The sequence below is a fragment of the Bufo gargarizans genome, chromosome 9 (genome assembly GCF_014858855.1).
Source record: "Bufo gargarizans isolate SCDJY-AF-19 chromosome 9, ASM1485885v1, whole genome shotgun sequence".
Taxonomy (NCBI): Eukaryota; Metazoa; Chordata; class Amphibia; order Anura; family Bufonidae; genus Bufo; species Bufo gargarizans.
Window position 1 is genome coordinate 17,522,475 of NC_058088.1, and position 19,693 is coordinate 17,542,167.

The 19,693-nt window shown below is 46.6% G+C and overlaps 1 protein-coding gene across 1 annotated transcript in view; it reads right to left on the reverse strand.

The window, feature by feature from the left end:
• Positions 1 to 880: 880 nt before the first annotated feature.
• The window catches only part of LOC122946225 (N-acetyllactosaminide alpha-1,3-galactosyltransferase-like), a 65,794-nt gene continuing 46,981 nt past the window's right edge, over positions 881 to 19,693 (reverse strand). Inside the window, exons 3-6 of the mRNA XM_044305674.1 lie at positions 6,279 to 6,352; positions 3,450 to 3,587; positions 2,866 to 3,136; positions 881 to 1,617 (exon numbers count right to left, since the gene is read on the reverse strand). Coding sequence (XP_044161609.1) covers positions 1,195 to 1,617; positions 2,866 to 3,136; positions 3,450 to 3,587; positions 6,279 to 6,352 — 906 coding nt within the window. The 3' untranslated portion in view covers positions 881 to 1,194. The remainder of the gene's footprint in view (positions 1,618 to 2,865; positions 3,137 to 3,449; positions 3,588 to 6,278; positions 6,353 to 19,693) is intronic.

The window sequence follows — 19,693 nt, forward strand, 5'->3', positions numbered from 1 at the left end:
CAAGGCAAGGCTCTTATGACTATTTTGCAGCCGCCCCTCACTGTGTGCCGCACCTGTCAGGTCTTAGCTAGCCGCCCTGACAAAGAACGCCATGTGGATTAATATAACGGATTTGTTCATATACAGATCAACCAGAACCAAAGACGCTGCCAAGGGGCGGCCGGTGTCCTCTGCTATTTGTAGACCTATGAAATGGTCTTTGATTTTATACTTATGGTGGTTTGGGATGGTGAAGGGGTTAACGATGGTGGTCTCAGGCAGTAAAGTGCACGCAAAGTCTCATTTCATCTTAAAGGGGTCATGTCACATCACACAATCTGTAGGATATGCCACCAATGTCAGATAGTTGCCGGCTCCACTGAGAACGGGGGGCCCCAAAGTGAACGAGAGCGCACCACGCAATCGCAGTGTGCTCTCCATTCACTTCTATGGGAGTTCCGAAAATAACCAAGTGCGCTCTCCTATTTTCGGAAGTCCCATAGAAATTAACTGCATGCTCACTGCTCAATTCGCTTCTATGGAACTACAGGAAACTTTCGGAACTCCCACAGAAATGAGAGGAGGGCGGCCGCGCGTGCACAGCGCGTTCTCCTTCACTTTGGGAGTTCTGTTCTAGAGGTGGGACCTTCACCCATCTGACATTGGTTGCATATCCTAGCACTTTTCCACCAGTGTCTGAGACGAGACATCTCCTTTAAGTAGTTCAGAATTATAAAATTATGTCTGCTGGCACCTGCCACTAGAGGGAGCTCACAGGAATTTAAGCATCACACATTTTCCAAAGGGCCCTCAAGGTCAGGATTCCACAAACAGCAACCTAGGAGTGTAACGGAAAAACATTGTAGATGTGTGCACATGATAAAGCACAGCCACAGAGGCCTTCATGGCGATATAATGTGGACTTTATATGGGAGTACCATTTACACACAGTTCATTTAGGCACTGAATGGTAATATTGTGTGACAGTATGTAGCAGTGAGATGAAGGTAGTATAGCTTAGGTACTGTTTTGCTGTATTATTGAGCCATTATATTGCAGCATTATAAATAACCTTTACGAAAGCAAAAAAAAAAAAAAATCTAATTATAAAAATTAGAAATTTCGGCCTTGTCACAGAGTAGGAGTCATAGTTGCCTCCTATTGATGTCCATCTGCTGGACGTTGGTCAGTTATTGCCCCCGGGAGGCAGTCTCATTACTCCTGTGTCTGGGTCACTCTTGTTTCTTCATAGTTTTTCTCTGCCCAGCGAAGTCTGTGATACTTCAACCATAATTTGTTGTCCCAGCAATACTCAGGCGATAGCACCTTTGTCGGTAGGTGCTCCAGGGTAAAGTACCTATTGAGGTGGCTTTCGTCTTGCCAAATGGCTTCCAAACCTTTTTTCTTGTCCAACAAGATGTCCCTCAGGCAGCTCGAGGTGAGGTTGGCGAGGTAAGCGGGTGCTCCACCAAACATTGCTGCGTGGTAGTAGAACGTACCCATCGATGGAGGTATGAAGGCCGCAGATAAAGGATTCCTTTCATAGGGAAAGTTCTTTCTGCTTTGTAAGTAATATCCAGAATGTATCTGAGCCACAAGGTTACCAAGAGTCTCCGGCCCATAACTAGAGGAGAATATCTAATAGGTACAGAAGGAAGGAAACATAAGGACGAGGTAACAGCTTGTCTATGTCTAACACCCCATTGTGGTGTTACCACCTCTGCACCCTGCTACTGTCTTTATTTGGCTAACAAAATGTAATCTTATGTATTGTTGTCCAGGTCCTATACACTGTGCATTCCTAATCTGTTTGCAACTGTTATGTTCATGTAATATGCCTGGTTCACCAGCAGGTGGAAGCAAATATGGCAGAGCTGTACTTAGATAGAATGGAACTTACCATTCCATTCTAACCCCCCACTGGAGAGAAGTGGGCTAGTCCTATTTCATGCAGGAAGGGTGGGGACCAATTAAGGTTAGTCTAGTTTACCCACAACTAGAAGAAGGGTGTACAGGGGCACGTCTCTGCTGGACATGCCCACGCCAGCCAGAGCACCTTAAGCTTTGCTGGCCATGGAGGCCAAAGCTTGAAGCCTCAGGAGCCAGGAGGAAAGTTCCCGGGCATAACCTAGAGTCAGACTACAAAGTAAAGTGCAGCATACAGAAGAAGCTGAGTTATACAGCCAGCCTGTCAGTACAGCAGAGTCAGAGAAAAACAGATATAGCAGAGTTGAGTTTGCCTGCCAGTTTAATGCTAAAGCCTGCTGGAACCCAGACAAAGCATGTAAACCGTTTTGGAGAAACGTTTATTCAAGTAAAGCTGCCATTGAACTTCATCTCAAGGTCTGGACTTAAGTTATTCTCTTCAAATCCCTGAATTATTCCCCCTATTTATTGCTTTGGAGCCAAAGCCTGGGGTCCGGCCGTATCCAGGTAGAAGCACCGTGACACACATAAAGAAACAGGCCGCACTATACCACTCAGCATTCCTACACCGGGGAGGCGCCCGTTGCATATGTCTCTATATAGAGGGGCAAAACACAAAGGAAGGGGTGGAGAGTCAGACACAGAGAGGGAGAGAGGGCAGGGAGAGGGAGAGAGGGCAGGGAGAGAGGGCGAGAGGGAGGGAGAGAGAGAGAGAGAGAGAGAGAGAGAGAGAAGATGAGGCAAAGAGAGGGAGAGAAAGGCAGAGACAGAGGGGCAGAGATAAAGAGAGGGAGCAGTTAGAGAGGCAAAGACAGATGGTATATGGTGGCAGAGAAACAAAGAAGAGAGAGGCAGAGACAAAGAGAGGGAGCATAGAGAGACAGAGAGGCGACAGAGAGAGAGAGAGAAAAAGAGAGGGGCAGAGACACAGACAGTACATAGAAGGTGGAAAGATCATACCTGATCTACATCTGCACAGAAAAGGTAATCCACTTGATCTCGAGCCAGAGGCAGTAGTAGATCCTTCAGATCCATCATGCGCAGCATAGAGATGTCCTGCCAGCGCCCCCTGTTGCTCACCTGCAGGGTGGTGATGGACATACCGGATCGCACAGGGATGGTGGGCACATCTGATGGACGGTCAGTGAGGATATAGACTACGGAGGGCAGGCCAGGCATGAAGTAAAGATTGGCTGAGACAAGGAACTGTTCAAGGTAAGCATCCAGATACCTGAGGAGACCAGAGCGGTTACAGGAAAATTAGAATCTACCCTTATTTATTATATAAGGGCCCCCAGAAATGGACATATCTTGATAATATGAAAATATCCTACTGCAGGCATAAAAGGTACAATCACTGTCAACCATTTTGTATCGGTGTCTTCTAGTCACCCAGTCACCCACCAGCTTGCAAGTATGCACAGACTCTTCCTTGCTCTGTCCATCATGTGTATATTACTCCCATCCCTCCTGCTCCTACACTGCCGCATGGAAGCCCACATGTATCCTTTAAGACACTTTGGTAGAAGATCATCAACACTCACTTTCCAACTGCAAACACCGAGAGACCAACCACCGTTCCACGAGCCTGACGTAAGTAAGTGTCCTCCTTGCGATCAAAAGTTCCTTCCCATACGATGGGCGCCCCCCAAGATGTTTTAGAAGGCTCCTTAGGAAAGCAACTAGAAGAACAAGCGTTGTATAAGACCAAGCTAAATCCACCATTTTAATTACCACACACAAGGCTACAGGCGGCCTCTTGCCTCATGTTGCCCCATGGAAATTCAATAAAACAGCCGTTTTGCCCAATTCCTTCCTCCATCTTTGAGTGACTAAAAAGATCCAAGAGAAGGTCTGCCCCCCCCCCCCACACACACACACAAATACATACATACTACATGACCAGTGATGAAAGGAGAACTTAAAGGGGCCCTGGAATAAACATAAAAGTGGCCCTATGTTGTAGGCGGGTCCGAATTGACAGGTAGGGCAACAAGTAGATAGGGCCAGCAATACCATAGTGCAACACAAAATAACATAGTGCAACACAAAATACTGCTGCCCCCTCTACAGTATTCAACTGTATCATAGTCCTGATGATGACAATCCAGTTGAGTTCAATAGGACACCTGCAGCTGCTGGTCAGGTGCACTAGTACCTGATCGTTTTAGCATTAATTAATGCTGAGACCATCAGATTGTTATGTACCCGGACAACGGTCATGAGGAGGGCTCTGGCGGCTCCCTGGGCTACGGCCCGCTGGGAAATTTTCCTGTAGGCTCCATGGCCAGTTCATCTCTGGACATGACCCTTCGGCTGTCCTTTCTGCATGTTCTATGAAGGGGATCTCCTGTGTAGTGTGTGTCGCAATTTTTTTTAAAACCCCATCAGTCCTGAGAATGAAGGGAACACAGTACTGATTTAGCACCACAGCCCCTTCTTCCTGCAGAATGCTTATGAATGGGGCCGCACCTGTGGTGGGAGAATACAGGATATTACGGGGCGCGGGGGGGGGATGAGAGTTAAAACCTGTTTTATTCAGAGACACTGAGCAAGTGAACAGAAGCAAATGATACTCAAAATCCCCTGAGGCCAATGCTGTGACATGGGTTGGGTGGTTTCACAGTGTCATTATAGGTACTCTCTTAAAGAGACAGAAAAAAATAATTTGCGCAAAGTGTGTAGCAACGTCCTTCTCTTCAATAAGTGACCGAGGAGGAAATTATTGCTTCCCCGTTTCTGCCATGGCTGGTCCATTCAATGCTTTGCTGTACTGTCTACAATGGAGACCACGCAAGCTACGCCCCACCCTTTAATTTTTTTTGTTTTTTGTGTCCCTTTAGTTAAAGCTCACAAAAGTGTGCTTGGGGACCATGATCTATATTTGATGCCCTACGCTTCATGAATCCATCTTGCCTATAATGACATTCTTCATGTATTTCCTGTCTCTTTCTTTTTTCATGTTTCTCACCTTCATTTTCATCCTCCTCTTCCTCACTCCCACCTTGCGTGAGCAGCAATCAGAGCAGGAGGTTACTGTTGGTGCAAGCTACCTCCCAGCCAGACCTAAGCAATCCTTAGCTCACTCCCCTTTTCCATGTGTAGTACTCCGGAGTGATGCACTACTATTTTGTTACCTGGCTATCAATATATTTATTGCAAGATCTTCTCATTTAGTGCTTTAATATTGTTATGCAACTGTTACAAGTGATGTGCCCCTCTTTTGGCAGAAGTGGGTTTTCATGTTTCCCACCAAAGGAGAGGTTTTTAGGAAGAGATGAAGAGAGAGAGAGAGAAAAAAAAAGAGAAAGAGGGAGAGAGAGAAAGAGAGAGAGAAAAAGAGAGAGAAAAAGAAAGAGAGTCCAAAGAGACCAGACAAGACACAGTGAGGGAAGTGTTTTCCCCTCCTGCTGCCGGAGCTTTTGGAAAGCAGCTTGCAGAGCAGCATACTCCTGATATAAATAGGACTTTGTATCTTAGTCCAAGACACAACAAGTCCAAGACACCCCACTCTGTTTGAGACCGTAACCAAAACTGTCACCACCAGTTCTGTGAGAAGGTCTGGCAGACGTCCTTCTCTACCTCTTGCATGACTTTGTTTTGGTTTCACTTTGTCATCTCATTTCCTTCTCCCAAGTTTCACCTATTTAGACTAATCGTCTCCCTTTATATTCCCTCCCATACTGCCTCACTTTGCGGTTTATACTACTTCCTGGATGAAGTGTTCACTGCTGGAGGCTGCTTCTGCTGTTTGCTCAGATAAGTCTTTTAATGTATTGTGTTTCCTTGCTGGCTTGATTCTAGGTGACCCTGACTCCATCCGTATTAAGTGCAGGAAGCCAGTGGTCGTGTCTCCTCACTATTATAGTGTTTTCAGGTGTCCCACAGTCATAGGTACGTGGGCATGCAATCGTCTACCATTGAGACCCTTGCATGGGCATAGCAGTTAGGGAGAGCTCTTAGGTTTTTTTTAGGGCTCACCTATATGCTCCTTAGTATAGGATCAAGCCAGTTGGACGTTTATTCATAAGTTCCAGCTATCTGCAACATCACCCGTGACAAAAACTTAAAGCTAAAAATAGCATTACGGAATAAACCGTCAAGGCCAAATGCCAGAACCGTGCATACTGCCGTTCTGTTACTGCAAGTCTATTTCAAGTAAAGAAAAGAAACTTCACAAAGTCTGAACTTCATTTCGTTCCTCGCTTCAACTCAATCTCTGCAATGGAGACTGACCTCCAGGATGCGACAGCCTGGAGATAGGAGCACCATGACACAAACATTAGGCCACAGTATACCACTCGCATCCTACACAATCCTGTCTAGTATTATAGAGTATTTTTTGCTTTGTTAGATTCTGTTTTCATACTCACATTAAGGATCTGTTGTAAAGGACATAGCTTAGAGCCAGGAGAGGCGTGCACCAAAGTACCTTTTGCTTGGGGATCTGTATAGAGAGGGAGAGAGAGAGAGAGAGAAAAAAACAAAACAAAAAAAAAAATTATTCCAAAAAGTTCAGTCCAAAAGCCCAAAACATAAAATCATTAAACCAGTGGGTGTCCTTAACCCCTTCCTGCTCTAAACCCTGACGCAAGGAGAGAAGGTGTAGTTCATCCCTGCCAGGTCCATACACGACAGCAATGTCCAGATTGCCTGCCGAACCAGAAGACTGGGAGTGCAGACCTGATGCTGTGGGACTGGAGAGCATGTCAGAATTCCCGTCAGGGCCTGTCTGGTCTACTCACCAGCATAACTCCTCTTTCATAGGCCCCAACGTCTTCTGGCACCGACTGTGCTGGAGGGAAATGCCAGTCCTTATCCAGCGTTTGACCGTAGTCAGCGAGCCCAAGTAATAGCCGGGATGGAGGTGCAAGAGAAGCCTATCTGGAGAGCCAACCCCAGATGACTACACCCCAAGAGATGACTAACTCTCCTGGATCAATCGGAGCCTGAGAAACCGGTTGTCACACCTAAGCTTGCACAGGTTACCGAAAAATTTTGCTATTCCCAGAATCCGTACCCAGGAGGAGATCTTAGCTGATGCCATTGAACCTACGGGAGTCCGGGTACATATCTTGTCTCCTGACGGTAGAGTCCTTTGGCCCGTACCGGCGGAGGATCCAGAGGAGGAAGATACCCATCTGTGAATAGCCTGTAGGCCATTTTACAATGACTGTGCCACTAGGGAGTCCTTCTTTGTTACCCTGCATGGACTGTTGTCAGTTTTTAAAGACACAGTGACAGTTTTTCCGGGTCATTGCTCAGCCTGCTGGCCCTTTAAGGAACTTTCTAGCCTATGTCTTTCTTCTGTCCCAGTTGCACCTGGTTTGCGCAAAGTTTTTCCCTTCCTATTCCCTCTTCAGGTTGATGAGGGTTATGCAACTGGACTACAACAATGTTTAAAGGGAATCGGTCACCTGCTACTTGCTGGTAGCAGCCGCGTCCTCCGATGGTAATGACGCCCCCTCTGCTTGTTGATTGACAGATCCCGTCCGCTGGCCCTTTCTCTGCTGGCCCTGCCTGTTTTGATTCAATATCTGGCGCCTGCGCCGCGGCCGTACCTCTCTTCAATCTGCGCAGGCGCACTGAGAGGCGGCAACTCGCTCGGCCGCTCCATCCTCAATGCGCCTGCGCCGGGTGTAGATGTGACGTCATCGGCGCAGGCGCATTGAGGATGGAGCGGCCGAGCGAGTGGCCGCCTCTCAGTGCGCCTGCGCAGATTGAAGAGAGGTACAGCCGCGGCGCAGGCGCCAGATATTGAATCAAAACAGGCAGGGCCAGCAGAGAAAGGGCCAGCGGACGGGATCTGTCAATCAACAAGCAGAGGGGGCGTCATTACCATCGGTAGCAAGGTAATTTACATATTTCAAAAATCGATTTTTAACAAATTCTACTGAACGAAAATCATTAATTAGCTTATGTATGATGAGATCGCAGTGTAGGGATTATTAGTAAAGAAAAAAAAAAAACGGTTTAATGGGGTGACAGAAGCCCTTTAAGCTGTCACCTTCGCCATGTTCACTAAAGTACCTTATTTCCTGCAGTCGTCTTCTTACTTTATTTAGTTTGGTCCTTTTGATAAAAAAGCCCTTTTTATGATATGCTAATGAAGCTCCAAGGTGCCCAGAGGGGCGTTTTTTTCCTCTCTGGTGCCCAGTGACGCCCCCCTGCAGTGGCCAGCCCGCCTTAATTTGAATCCCAAGAACGCCTCCTGATCCTCAAATAACCTCCCACAGGTCCGGCAAATGGTTCTGCCCCCTCCCCACGTCATCGTCTACCTTCTAGAAATGCCCCATCCTTCTTCCTGTTGGCGGTCAGAAATCTTGCGCAGGCGCAGTACCGCCTGCGGTCTGCACGATCATCAATGTCAGTGTAGGTTACAGTAGTCAGTGTAGGTTAGATAGCGATCTAGTGCACTGGCGGATCGGAGGGGCAACGGGTCAATTGCCCGCCCCCCGAAAATATAGTAAAAGAGTGGGCGCCTCTCCATTTGTTCGCTGTGGCCCCGTTACCTTCTCCCGCGCTGTATAGTAATTGCTACTATTGGTTCACTAGGGAGGAGTCTCCCTGGGCAGACTCCTCCCTGGTGTTCCAATAGTACAAATTACCATACCGCGTGGTAGAAGGAAACGGGGCCACAGCAGGCGAACGGAGCGGCATCCAGGGATAATAGTAAGTGCACCGAGATCCCTAGGCGCCGCGCTACATATACAGATAGTTATCTTACAATGTTTGGACCCATGTGTAGCTGGCCAGTTATGCGAAAAATTTGCAAAAAGAGACTATTGTCTATGCCATCACTAGTGCCTACATATTCATCTTACCCCGCAGGATGTACTGGCTAATTCTGCTTTTCTTCTTTGATTGATTAACCGCAACACAAGGAAAGACAACTGGTTCAGGGTAACTCAGGTCACACCCCGCCCAACACATACATAAAAATTAATTAAACATCACACACAAAGCTTTATGGATAAAATTGTCCACAATGTTTATTTTTTGTAATAAATGATTTCCTTAATGACTACCGATACGTGTTTCTACAGTTGTCATTAATGGGCTTTGTTCTAGGTCACGGTCTTTTTATGGCAGCCAAGAATAAGCGCTACACGGGTCTCCCGTCCAAAGTTCTAGAAGTTCAAAAGGATGAAGACAGACTAGTAAGAAGAGTGTTTTTACAAATAGGAGACTCAAAACTTGACAAAAAAGGAAAATGTCTCACTACTCCACTCAGGTTGGAACGTCCTATACAGAAGTTAGTTGTTCTACTTGAGAGTGATAAAAGACACTTGGAAGTTGGGAACCTGATGGAAAATTCTCTAAATTCATGTTCAAGTCCTACCACTAAGAACATAGAATTATAGGTTATTTTGGTGGGAGTGTAGATGGCCAGCTAAGACCTGTCCTAGGTTGCTAGTATAGCTCATATGTGTATACAGCTAAGGCTACTTTCACACTTGCGTTAGGAGCGGATCCGTCTGGTGTCTACACAGACGGATCCGCTCCTATAATGCAAACGCTTGCATCCGTTGAGAACGGATCCGTTTGCATAACTGTTTATTTCAGATCTGATTTTTCACTTCGGAAAACTCAGATCCGACAGTATATTCTAAACACAGAAGCGTTCCCATGGTGATGGGGACGCTTCATGTTAGAATATACTGAGAACTGTGTACATGACTGCCCCCTGCTGCCTGGCAGATGCTGCCAGGCAGCAGGGGGCAGACCCCCCCCCCCCCCTCCTGTATTTAACTTATTGGTGGCCAGTGCGGCCCCCCCTCCCTCCCCAGTATTAAATATGACCAGTGCGGCCTCCCCCTTCCTCCCTCCCCAGTATTAAATATGACCAGTGCGGCCTCCCCCTCCCTCCCTCCCTCCCCAGTATTAAATATGACCAGTGAGGCCTCCCCCTCCCTCCCTCCCTCCCCAGTATTAAATATGACCAGTGCGGCCTCCCCCTCCCTCCCTCCCTCCCTCCCTCCCCAGTATTAAATATGACCAGTGCGGCCCCCTCCCTCTATATTTATTGGTGGCCGGCCAGTGCGGATTCCAAGTATTGTGACCAGTGCGGCCTCCCCTCCCCCCCTCCCTAATTAAAATCACCCCCCCCCATCATTGGTGGCAGTGGAGAGTACCGATCGGAGTCCCAGTTTAAATCGTTGGGGCTCCGATCGGTTACTTGGCAATAAATACAAGCATTATACTTACCTGAAGAGCTGCGATGTCTGACCGGCCGGGAGCTCCTCCTACTGGTAAGTGAAAGGTCTGTGCGGCGCATTGCCTATAGCGCAGACCTGTCACTTACCAGTAGGAGGAGCGCCCGGCCGGTCAGACATCGCAGCTCTTCAGGTAAGTATAATGCTTGTATTTATTGCTAAGTAACCATGGCAGCCAAGACTGCAATAGCGTCTTGGTTGCCATGGTAACCGATCGGAGCCCTAGCGATTTAAACTGGGATTCCGATCGTTACTCTCCGCTGCCACCAATGATGGGGGGGGGGGGGTGATTTTAATTAGGGGGGGGGAGGGGAGGCCGCACTGGTCATAATACTTGGAATCCGCACTGGCCACCAATAAATATAGAGGGAGGGGGAGGCCGCACTGGTCATATTTAATACTGGGGAGGGAGGGAGGGGGAGGCCGCACTGGTCATATTTAATACTGGGAATCCGCACTGGCCACCGATGAATATAGAGGGAGGGGGGCCGCACTGGCTACAATTAATACTGGGGAGGGAGGGGGGGGCCGCACTGGCCACCAATAAGTTAATTACAGGAGGAGGGGGTCTGCCCCCTGCTGCCTGGCAGCATCTGCCAGGCAGCAGGGGGCAGTCATGTACACAGTTCTCAGTATATTCTAACATGAAGCGTCCCCATCACCATGGGAACGCCTCTGTGTTAGAATATACTGTCGGATCTGAGGTTTACGATGTAACTCAAATCCGATGGTATATTCTAACATAGAGGTGTTCCCATGGTGATGGGGACGCTTCAAGTTAAAATATACCATCGGATTGGAGAAAACTCCGATCTGATGGGGACTCCTGACTTTACATTGAAAGTCAATGGGGGACGGATCCGTTTGAAATTGCACCATATTGTGTCAACTTCAAACTGATCCGTCCCCATTGACTTGCATTGTAAGTCTGGACGGATCCGTTTGGCTCCGCACGGCCAGGCGGACACGAAAACACTGCAAGCTGCGTTCGGGTGTCCGCCTGCTGAGCGGAGCGGAGGCCAAACGGTGCCAAACTGATGCATTCTGAGCGGATCCGCATCCACTCAGAATGCATTAGGGCTGGACGGATCCGTTCGGGGCCGCTTGTGAGAGCCTTCAAACGGAACTCACAAGCGGAGCCCCGAACTCTAGTGTGAAAGTAGCCTAAACCTGCTAATAACCTTAATACAGTTCCTAGGTTTATGTGTTAAAGACAAAAGCAGAGTTATTTACTGTGACATCATGTTTTGGATGTCATAACTGTTATATTTAGTGTTTACAGAAGCAGAAAAAGATAAAAAGCCTTTAAGATTCATTTTGTAATGTAAGGTAAGCTCAGTGACACAGCAGAAACAACAGAAAGTATAGTGTTAATCTGTTGTTACTGGGCAGAAGTCTAGACCAATCACAGCCAGCTTCTCACACAGCAAGGGTTTTTACCAACTACAGCCAGCCTCACACACAGCCTGTCTGGGAATTCCCCCAGCTCCTGCTGCTAGAATCATTATTCACCAGAGACAGGAGCTGAAGAGACATTCATTCCACTGAAAGCTGAGTTTTATGGGAACAAGAGGCCAATATAGGTATTTAATACAGTTATGATGTGTTCTTATTGTTAGTATTGTGTTTAGAACTGTATACTGAACTAGATATATATGTGTTTATTTACAGTTCCACCAAATTCAATTGAAAACCCAATTGCAACCATACAATTGCAAATACAAATTGCAAGCAGATTCTATATTGCAATACAAATTACATACAACCATACCAGATCATACTCAACCAATCTGCAAATAGTCACTGCCAGCTGCATACTGCAAGTCAACTATTAGTTAGACCTCAGATATACCTCTCAGAGAGATCATAAAGTGCTAAAATAACTTAAAGTGAGAGTACAGATACTGAGGAGAGAAATATATCCACCATTTTATGTTGAATGACAAGATTAAACAGTTGAACCACGATCTTACGCATACCGCCATTTTGTGATATCTTTTCAACACGTGTTTTATACATGGACTATCTGCTGCGGAGGCGGCAGTGTTATATGAAGAAAAGTTGAAGTTAATAAAGAAGTTATTTCAAGCTTTTGGTGTGCTCTTTAAGCCTAGTGTTTCCATAGAACGGCGCTAGAGGAATTACAGAGTATTCGACAGTCTGGTTAGACGAAAAGTCAGAGATACCAAAATTCTTCTAATGCCACAGCACAAAAGGCACTTAATAGTGCTGCACCTGCCACACCATGAAAGGTTCTCTTTAATAAGTTTCTCAGGGCACCTTCACATACACTGGCGCAGCAGCGCCGGCGGCATTGGTGGCCCGCCCTGTCCCTTCTCTCCCCCCCCCGTGCATCTTACTGCCAGCCAACTAGAATCAAGCCAGTACAAGTCAGCGCCGTTCTAATTAGGCCCGCCCACAGAATTCCGGGCCCGGGAACTGGAATTTCGGAACAGAGGAGCGCCGCGCAGTAGTCGGGACAGGGACCTTACCTCACGGGTTGCGGACAACTGTGGCGGTGCCAGTGACAGTCTGACAGACTGTGCCCCTCCTGAGACCAGGCTCTGGATCCACCAATGATATAGTGTAGCTGATAGGAATTACAGTTTCTCAGCTGTCCATACGTACATGCTACAGACACAGTGCTGGATGTCACAACACTACTTAGTGCACCAATCAGTAATATGTACTCAGACCTGATAAAATGTGAAGTTGCATGTATTGCGCCAAAAAATATGCGCGTCATTTGCGCAATCGTGAAAAAAAATGACTGGAGATCACGGATTCTAGAATTTGCTAATTTATTGCAAGAAATTTGCAAAAACGAATATTGCCTATGCTAATATTAATCTTACCTCGCAGGATGTACTGGCTAATTCTGCTTTTCTTCTTTGATTGATTAACCGCAACATAAGGAAAGACTACTGGTTCAGGGTAACTCAGGTCACACCCCGCCCAACACATACATAAAAATTAATTAAACATCACACGGAAAGCTTTATGGATAAAAATTGTCCACAATGTTTATTTTTTGTAATAAATGAATTCCTTAATGACTGCCGATACGCGTTTCTACAGTTGTCATTAATGGGCTTTATTCTAGGTCACAGTCTTTTTATGGCAGCCAAGAATAAGCGCTACACGGGTCTCCCGTCCGACAGAGCAGGAGCCTGTCTCATATGAGACGTGTGCAAGGTGCCGATGTCTTAGCAGGGCAGTCGGAGGTCTCATGAAGGCCCCTCTGCCCCCAGGTCTGCCTGTAGTGTATCCCTGGCATTTATCATGTAGAGAATGTTAATACAAGGCACTTACTACCGTATTTATCGGCGTATAACACGCACAGGCGTATAACACGCACCTTCATTTTAAGAGGAAAATTTCAGGAAAAAAAATTAAATTTCAAATAAAGCCTCTGATCTGCCCCCTCTGGTAACGCAAACCCCCCCCTCCCTCCCCAGTATTAATCATTGGTGGCAGTGGCCACAGGGTCCCCCTCCTCCCCCCCATCATTGGTGGCAGTTTGCAGTTCTGATCGGAGCCCCAGCAGTGTAATGCTGGGGCTCCGATCAGTTACCATGGCAGCCAGGAGTCACGCTACTGAAGTCCTGGCTGCCATGGTATGTTAGTGAGCAGAGAGCAGCGCATTATACTCACGTGCGCTGTGGCCGCCGGTCGCTCCTTTTCATAGGTCTGTGCGGCGCATTGCTAATGCTGTAAGCATTAGCAATCCGCCGCACAGACAGAAGAAGGAGCGACCGGCGGCCACAGCGCACCTGAGTATAATGCGCTGCTCTCTGCTCACTAACATACCATGGCAGCCAGGACTTCAGTAGCGTGACTCCTGGCTGCCATGGTAACCGATCGGAGCCCCAGCATTACACTGCTGGGGCTCCGATCGGAACTGCAAACTGCCACCAATGATGGGGGGGAGGAGGGGGACCATGTGGGATATGGCCAGCACATTCATTGGTGGCGCAGTGGCCACAGTCCCTCCCCTCCTACTCTGTCCTCATTGGTGGTCAGCGGCAGCCGCGCACAGTGGGGAGGGAGGGACTCCCTCCTCCTTCCTCCTCCCTCCGCTGTGCCGGCCGGCTCAGTCCTGCCTCTCTGGCCTCCGGAGGACACGTTTCAGCCCTAATCGGCGTATAACACGCAAACATCATTTGCCCCCTATTTTCAGGGGGGAAAAGTGCGTGTTATACGCCGATAAATACGGTAATTATTATTTTGATTGTCCATATTGCTTCCTTTGATGATACACTTCTCGTATCCATGGTTATGACCACCCTGCAATCCAGCAGCAGTGGTCGTACTTGCACACTATAAGAAGTAGTACCAGCCTCTCTGGTGGACAGGACCGTGGGAGCTCACATATGCTAATGCTTTTTCCTATAGTGTGCAAGCACGACCACCGCTGACGGCCTGTAGGGTGGTCGTAACCATGGAAATGAGCAGTGTATAATGCGGTGGAAAAATGAATCCAGCCAGCAAAGGAGGCAATATGGACGATCACAATACATTAGTAAGTGCCTTGTATTAACTTTCTCTACATGATAAATGCCACTTACTGAAGTGAGAGGACCCCTTTAACCATTTATTGAATATAAATCTCCATGTTGAACAAAAACACATTTTTCCATTGCTAAAAATGGTTTTTAAAGTAAAAAAATTGCAAATATTAAAAACCCATATTTGTATCGCTACGTCCATAATGACCTGAAATACAGAATCATCATGCGATTTATCCTGCACAATGAATGGGCAGAATTGCAGTTTTTTTTTGCATATTCTCCATCAAAAGAAGGAATAAAAAGTGATCAAGTGTTAAGTACCCAAAATAATGCCAGTGAAAAGTACAAGTCACCCCACAAACAATCAAGATCACATCTCCATAGAAATAAAATAAAATATGGGTCTGAAAACATTTTTTTAAGTGGGCTTCTGTTGTGCAAAAGTACAGTAGTGAAACCTTAAAAAAAATAAAAATAAAAAAAATTTAATATGGGGGAGATTTATCAAGCCCGGTGCTTTCTGTGCCAGTCCCGATATCCCCTGCGCTGCTGAAGAATGTGCCCAATTTATAACAAGGCACATGTTTTGTCATAAATTAGGTGCATCCTCTGGCAGTCTGTGCTCCTAAACAGGAATCTATGAAAGCGCTGAGAAAACTGGCGTAAAGGAAGGTAAACTTAGCGGTTCGACTGGTCACGCCCCCTTCCCGCCTTTGCCACGCCCCCTTCAGGAAAAGTGGCAAGAGCCGTGTAAAAACCGAGAGATTGGACAATTTTTTTAAAAAGTTGCAAACACGTAGGGGGTCATTTACTATCAGATATACATCAGTTTTCTGGAATATATCTGTCGCAGATTGCAGTGCAAAGGTTATTTACGCCGCAATCTCTGACTTTTCCCTGCTCACGCCAGGTCTAAAAAAGTGGGGGCGTGGTATGGACAGGGAAGGGGAGGGGCCTGTAGTCCCGTCTCATTCATCATTTTCTACGCCTGTTTTAGTTGTACAAAATGGTCTACATTTAAGCCAGAAAGGAAGCCGTCTCACATTTACACTGGTTGCGGATCCACCGCCAGCACAGGGGTTAAGACAGACGTCTCAAACTCCGGTCTTAATAAATGACCCCCATAGTTTGCAACTTTCTAACAACACAGCGATGTATTTGGTTTCGTTGTAATCGTACGGACTCAGAAAGTAAAGTTAAAGGTATTTATGCTGAAAAAAAAACGCTGCTACAATTATAACATAAAAACTCAATGGCGGTATTGCTGTTTTTTCCTATCCCCCCCAGGAAGAGTTAATAAAAGTTGATCAGTACAATATGTGTACCCCAAAATGGAGCCATTAAAATCTACAACTCGTCCCACAAGAAACAAGCCCCCATATGGCTACATACAGTGGATATAAAAAGTCTACACACCCCTGTTAAAATGTCAGGTTTCTGTGATGTAAAAAAAAAAAGTGAGACAAAGAAATCATTTCAGAACTTTTTCCACCTTTAATGTGACCTATAAACTGTACAACTCAATTGAAAAAAAAATAATAATATGAAATCTTTTAGGTGGAGGGAAGAAAAAATATAAAAATAAAATATGGTTGCATAAGTGTGCACACCCTTAAACTAGTACTTTGTGGAAGCACCTTTTGATTTTATTACAGCACTCATTACTTATGGGTAGGAGTCTATCAGCATGGCACATTTTGACTTGGTAAGATTTGCCCACTCTTTGCAAAAACACTCCAAATCTGTCAGATTGCGAGGGCATCTCATGGGCACAGCCCTCTTCAGATCACCCCACAGATTTTCAATCGGATTCAGGTCTGGGCTCTGGCTGGGCCATTCCAAAACTTTAATCTTCTTCTGGTGAAGCCATTCCTTTGTTGATTTGGATGTATGCTTTGGGTCGTTGTCATGCTGAAAGATGAAGTTCCTCTTCATGTTCATCTTTCTAGCAGAAGCCTGAAGGTTTTGTGCCAATATTGACTGGTATTTTGAACTGTTCATAATTCCCTCTAGCTGGGGGGGGGCGGAGCTTGCCAATGGCCGAGTGAGCAGTGCGCACTCAGAGCTCCTGACCATCTCCGGAAGTTTGTCAGAGCCCAGGTCACAAGCGACCCACCTTCCATCGTGAAAAGCAGAGGGAAAAGAACCTCGTCCACGCCAGCATCGGTGGACAGAAAATCAGGTGCCATGGAGCGATATCTAGCATCCAGCTCCCAGACGGCGAGTGGCGCCAAGACATCCACGCGACCCAAGATGGCGGACGCACCTCCTGGTGAGAAGATAGCGGCGCCGGCCGCCGCAGCAACATCCCCTGATCCTAGCAGATCACCGCCTGATGCACCGAGTATACGGTCATATGCAGGAGCGGTTCACAGCCCGTCCTCGGCGGCTCCATCCTCACCTGCCATGACGGAGAGCAGGCTCTCCTCACCCAGCTCCTCACCTCAGTCTTACCGTTCACCGGGGCGTCCAGACGCTGACACACAGGCGACACCGTCCTCACAGGAGAAAGGAATGGGACTGGAAGGTCCCATCTTAAAGCTCTGCCTACAAAACATGAGCTGAATGCTCTTTTCACTAAGCTTGAAGCGTCACATAAGCAAGATATTGCTGGCTTACATACAGATATCAAGCAAGTGGGCCATAGAGTGGAGGATGTGGAAGCCGTTCAAGAACAGACCCTCCAGACATTGGAGTCTCACCAACAGATCCTGCAAGATCATACAGGTCAGATCCAGGACATACTAAGTCATCTTGATGACATTGAAAACAGAAACAGGAGAAATAATCTCTGCATAAGGGGAGTCCCAGAATCGGTTCTCCCACAGGACCTGGAATATTGGGCTCAAGATCTATTTGTCAAGCTACTTAACAGAAGCCCAGATACTCCGGTCGAAATTGACAGGATTCACAGAACTCTGGGTCTGAAACTTTCAGATCCAGCTCGCACGCGTGACATAGTGTGCAGAATTCAATTCTTCAAAGAGAAGGAACAGATCCTTAAAGCCTCAAGAAATATGTCGCCAAGTCTTCCGGATTACCCCAGAGTACTCATTTTACCAGATCTGGCTCGGCGTACACTCATGCTGAGGAAAGCCCTCAAACATTTATTGATCCTCCTTAAGGACAATGATATTATCTACCGCTGGGGCTATCCCTTCCAGCTATTCGCCAGAAAAGATGGGAAGTCTGCCACTTTCAAGAACATCACTGACCTACAGAAGATATTGGACATTTTCAACCTACCAACTGTCAGCTTTCCGGATTGGCCCAGACAAAGGGAATTGATTCCTGTGCTATGCAGAGACCCGTGGCAGACGGCGCTCCCAAAACAACAGAGACCACCTAGAAGCTCTCGTTCACCTAAAGACTGAACTGTCTAGTTATTGAGAGGTTCCAGCCTCTAGTTGCAATTTATTTTTCTCTTTAAGGAAGCCTAGTTGCACAGGCTCTTTAGAATGCTCCTAATATTTTACCAAATGTTCTGACAGTTTAATTGTGACATGTTATAACCACTTACTCCATTACTTACCCGGAGACAAGTCAGGCAGCCGCAATGCCCTTGTCTTCTCTTACCCCCACTAGATTCTACAACACCTACCGAGTGTTGTATATGACGAATAGTCATTACTTAGTGCCCGTTGAACCGATTGTTGGGTTCCTGTTACCTCTCAGATTATCATTATCTGTTCACTGAAACCCCAGTGTTCCCTAATTGTATTGTCTGTTTGTCCTACGTCTTCCCCCTGCTTCTCTCCTACGTGTAGTCTTTCCTTGCATCCTTAACCCTTACTCCTTCCATTCATCATGGCGGGATTGTTATCGTTTAGCTCCTTTAATGCCAGGGGCCTTAACAAACCTGAGAAACGCAGTCAAATCTTGTACCGATTTCATAAAAAGAGGATCATGATAGCGATGATCCAGGAGACCCATTTCAAGATCTCATCCATCCCAAATTGCAGGAACAGGTACTACCAAACCTGGTTCCATAGTCCACACCACACCCAGATAAAAAAGCGGGTGGAGTCTCCATAGCTTTCCACAAAGCCTTCCAACCCAAGGTCTTAGCCTCTGACATTGACACTAAGGGGCGCTATATAGTTCTTAAACTTGCACTTAATGATCACGTATTTACTATTGCTAATATGTACTTTCCTAACCAGGGCCAGGCCTCCTTTGGGACCAAGATGTTAAGAAGATTAGCTGGCTTCACCGAGGGCTCCCGTATTATTTTGGGAGGTGACCTCAACATGACCATGAATCCCGAGCTTGATTCTTCGGTGGGTAAGTCCACGATCTCTCTCACTTCGTTGCGTAAGTTCAGAACAGCACTCACATCCCTCAGGTTGGTTGATCTTTGGAGGATCTTGCATCCGGGTGTCAGAGATTACAGCTACTACTCTGCAGCACATAACACATACAGCAGACTAGACCATCTCTTCGTATTGCAGAGCTTCTTGGACCTTGATCCCCGATGCTCAATCGATTGTATGATATGGTCGGATCATGCTCCGGTATTTGGACTATTGTCTCCAACCCACACATCTCCTCGCTCATTCACTTGGAGATTAAATGATAATTTATTAAATGATGCGGTTTGCTCGGCAGCTATAAAGACAGCCATTGCTGACTTTGTTGCTGACCATCGATCGGATAACACTGCTATGGGAAGCACTCAAATGTGTGGTTAGAGGCATATTTCTGTCCCACGGGTCTCGGCTTAAAAGAGAGAGGACACATAAGTTAGCTGCTCTTTTTACAGAACTTGAAGCCAAAGAGTCCATTAATAAAACCTCTGCGTCAGATTCTCTTAAAGCTGAACTTTCCTCCATTCGGCAGCAGATATTAAAATTTTTAGATCAGAAATCTCTTTGTATGAGAGATAAAGTTAAGCGAGGTTACTACGAGTTTGGCGACAAATGTGGTAAATGGCTGGCGAAAGCTTTACATCCGCGTATTCCTCTCACACATATCCCCTCATTAAACATAGGCTCGAGGGGCCAGATACATGCCCCGCTTGAAATTGCTCGTGAGTTCCGGTCATATTACTCGGACTTATAT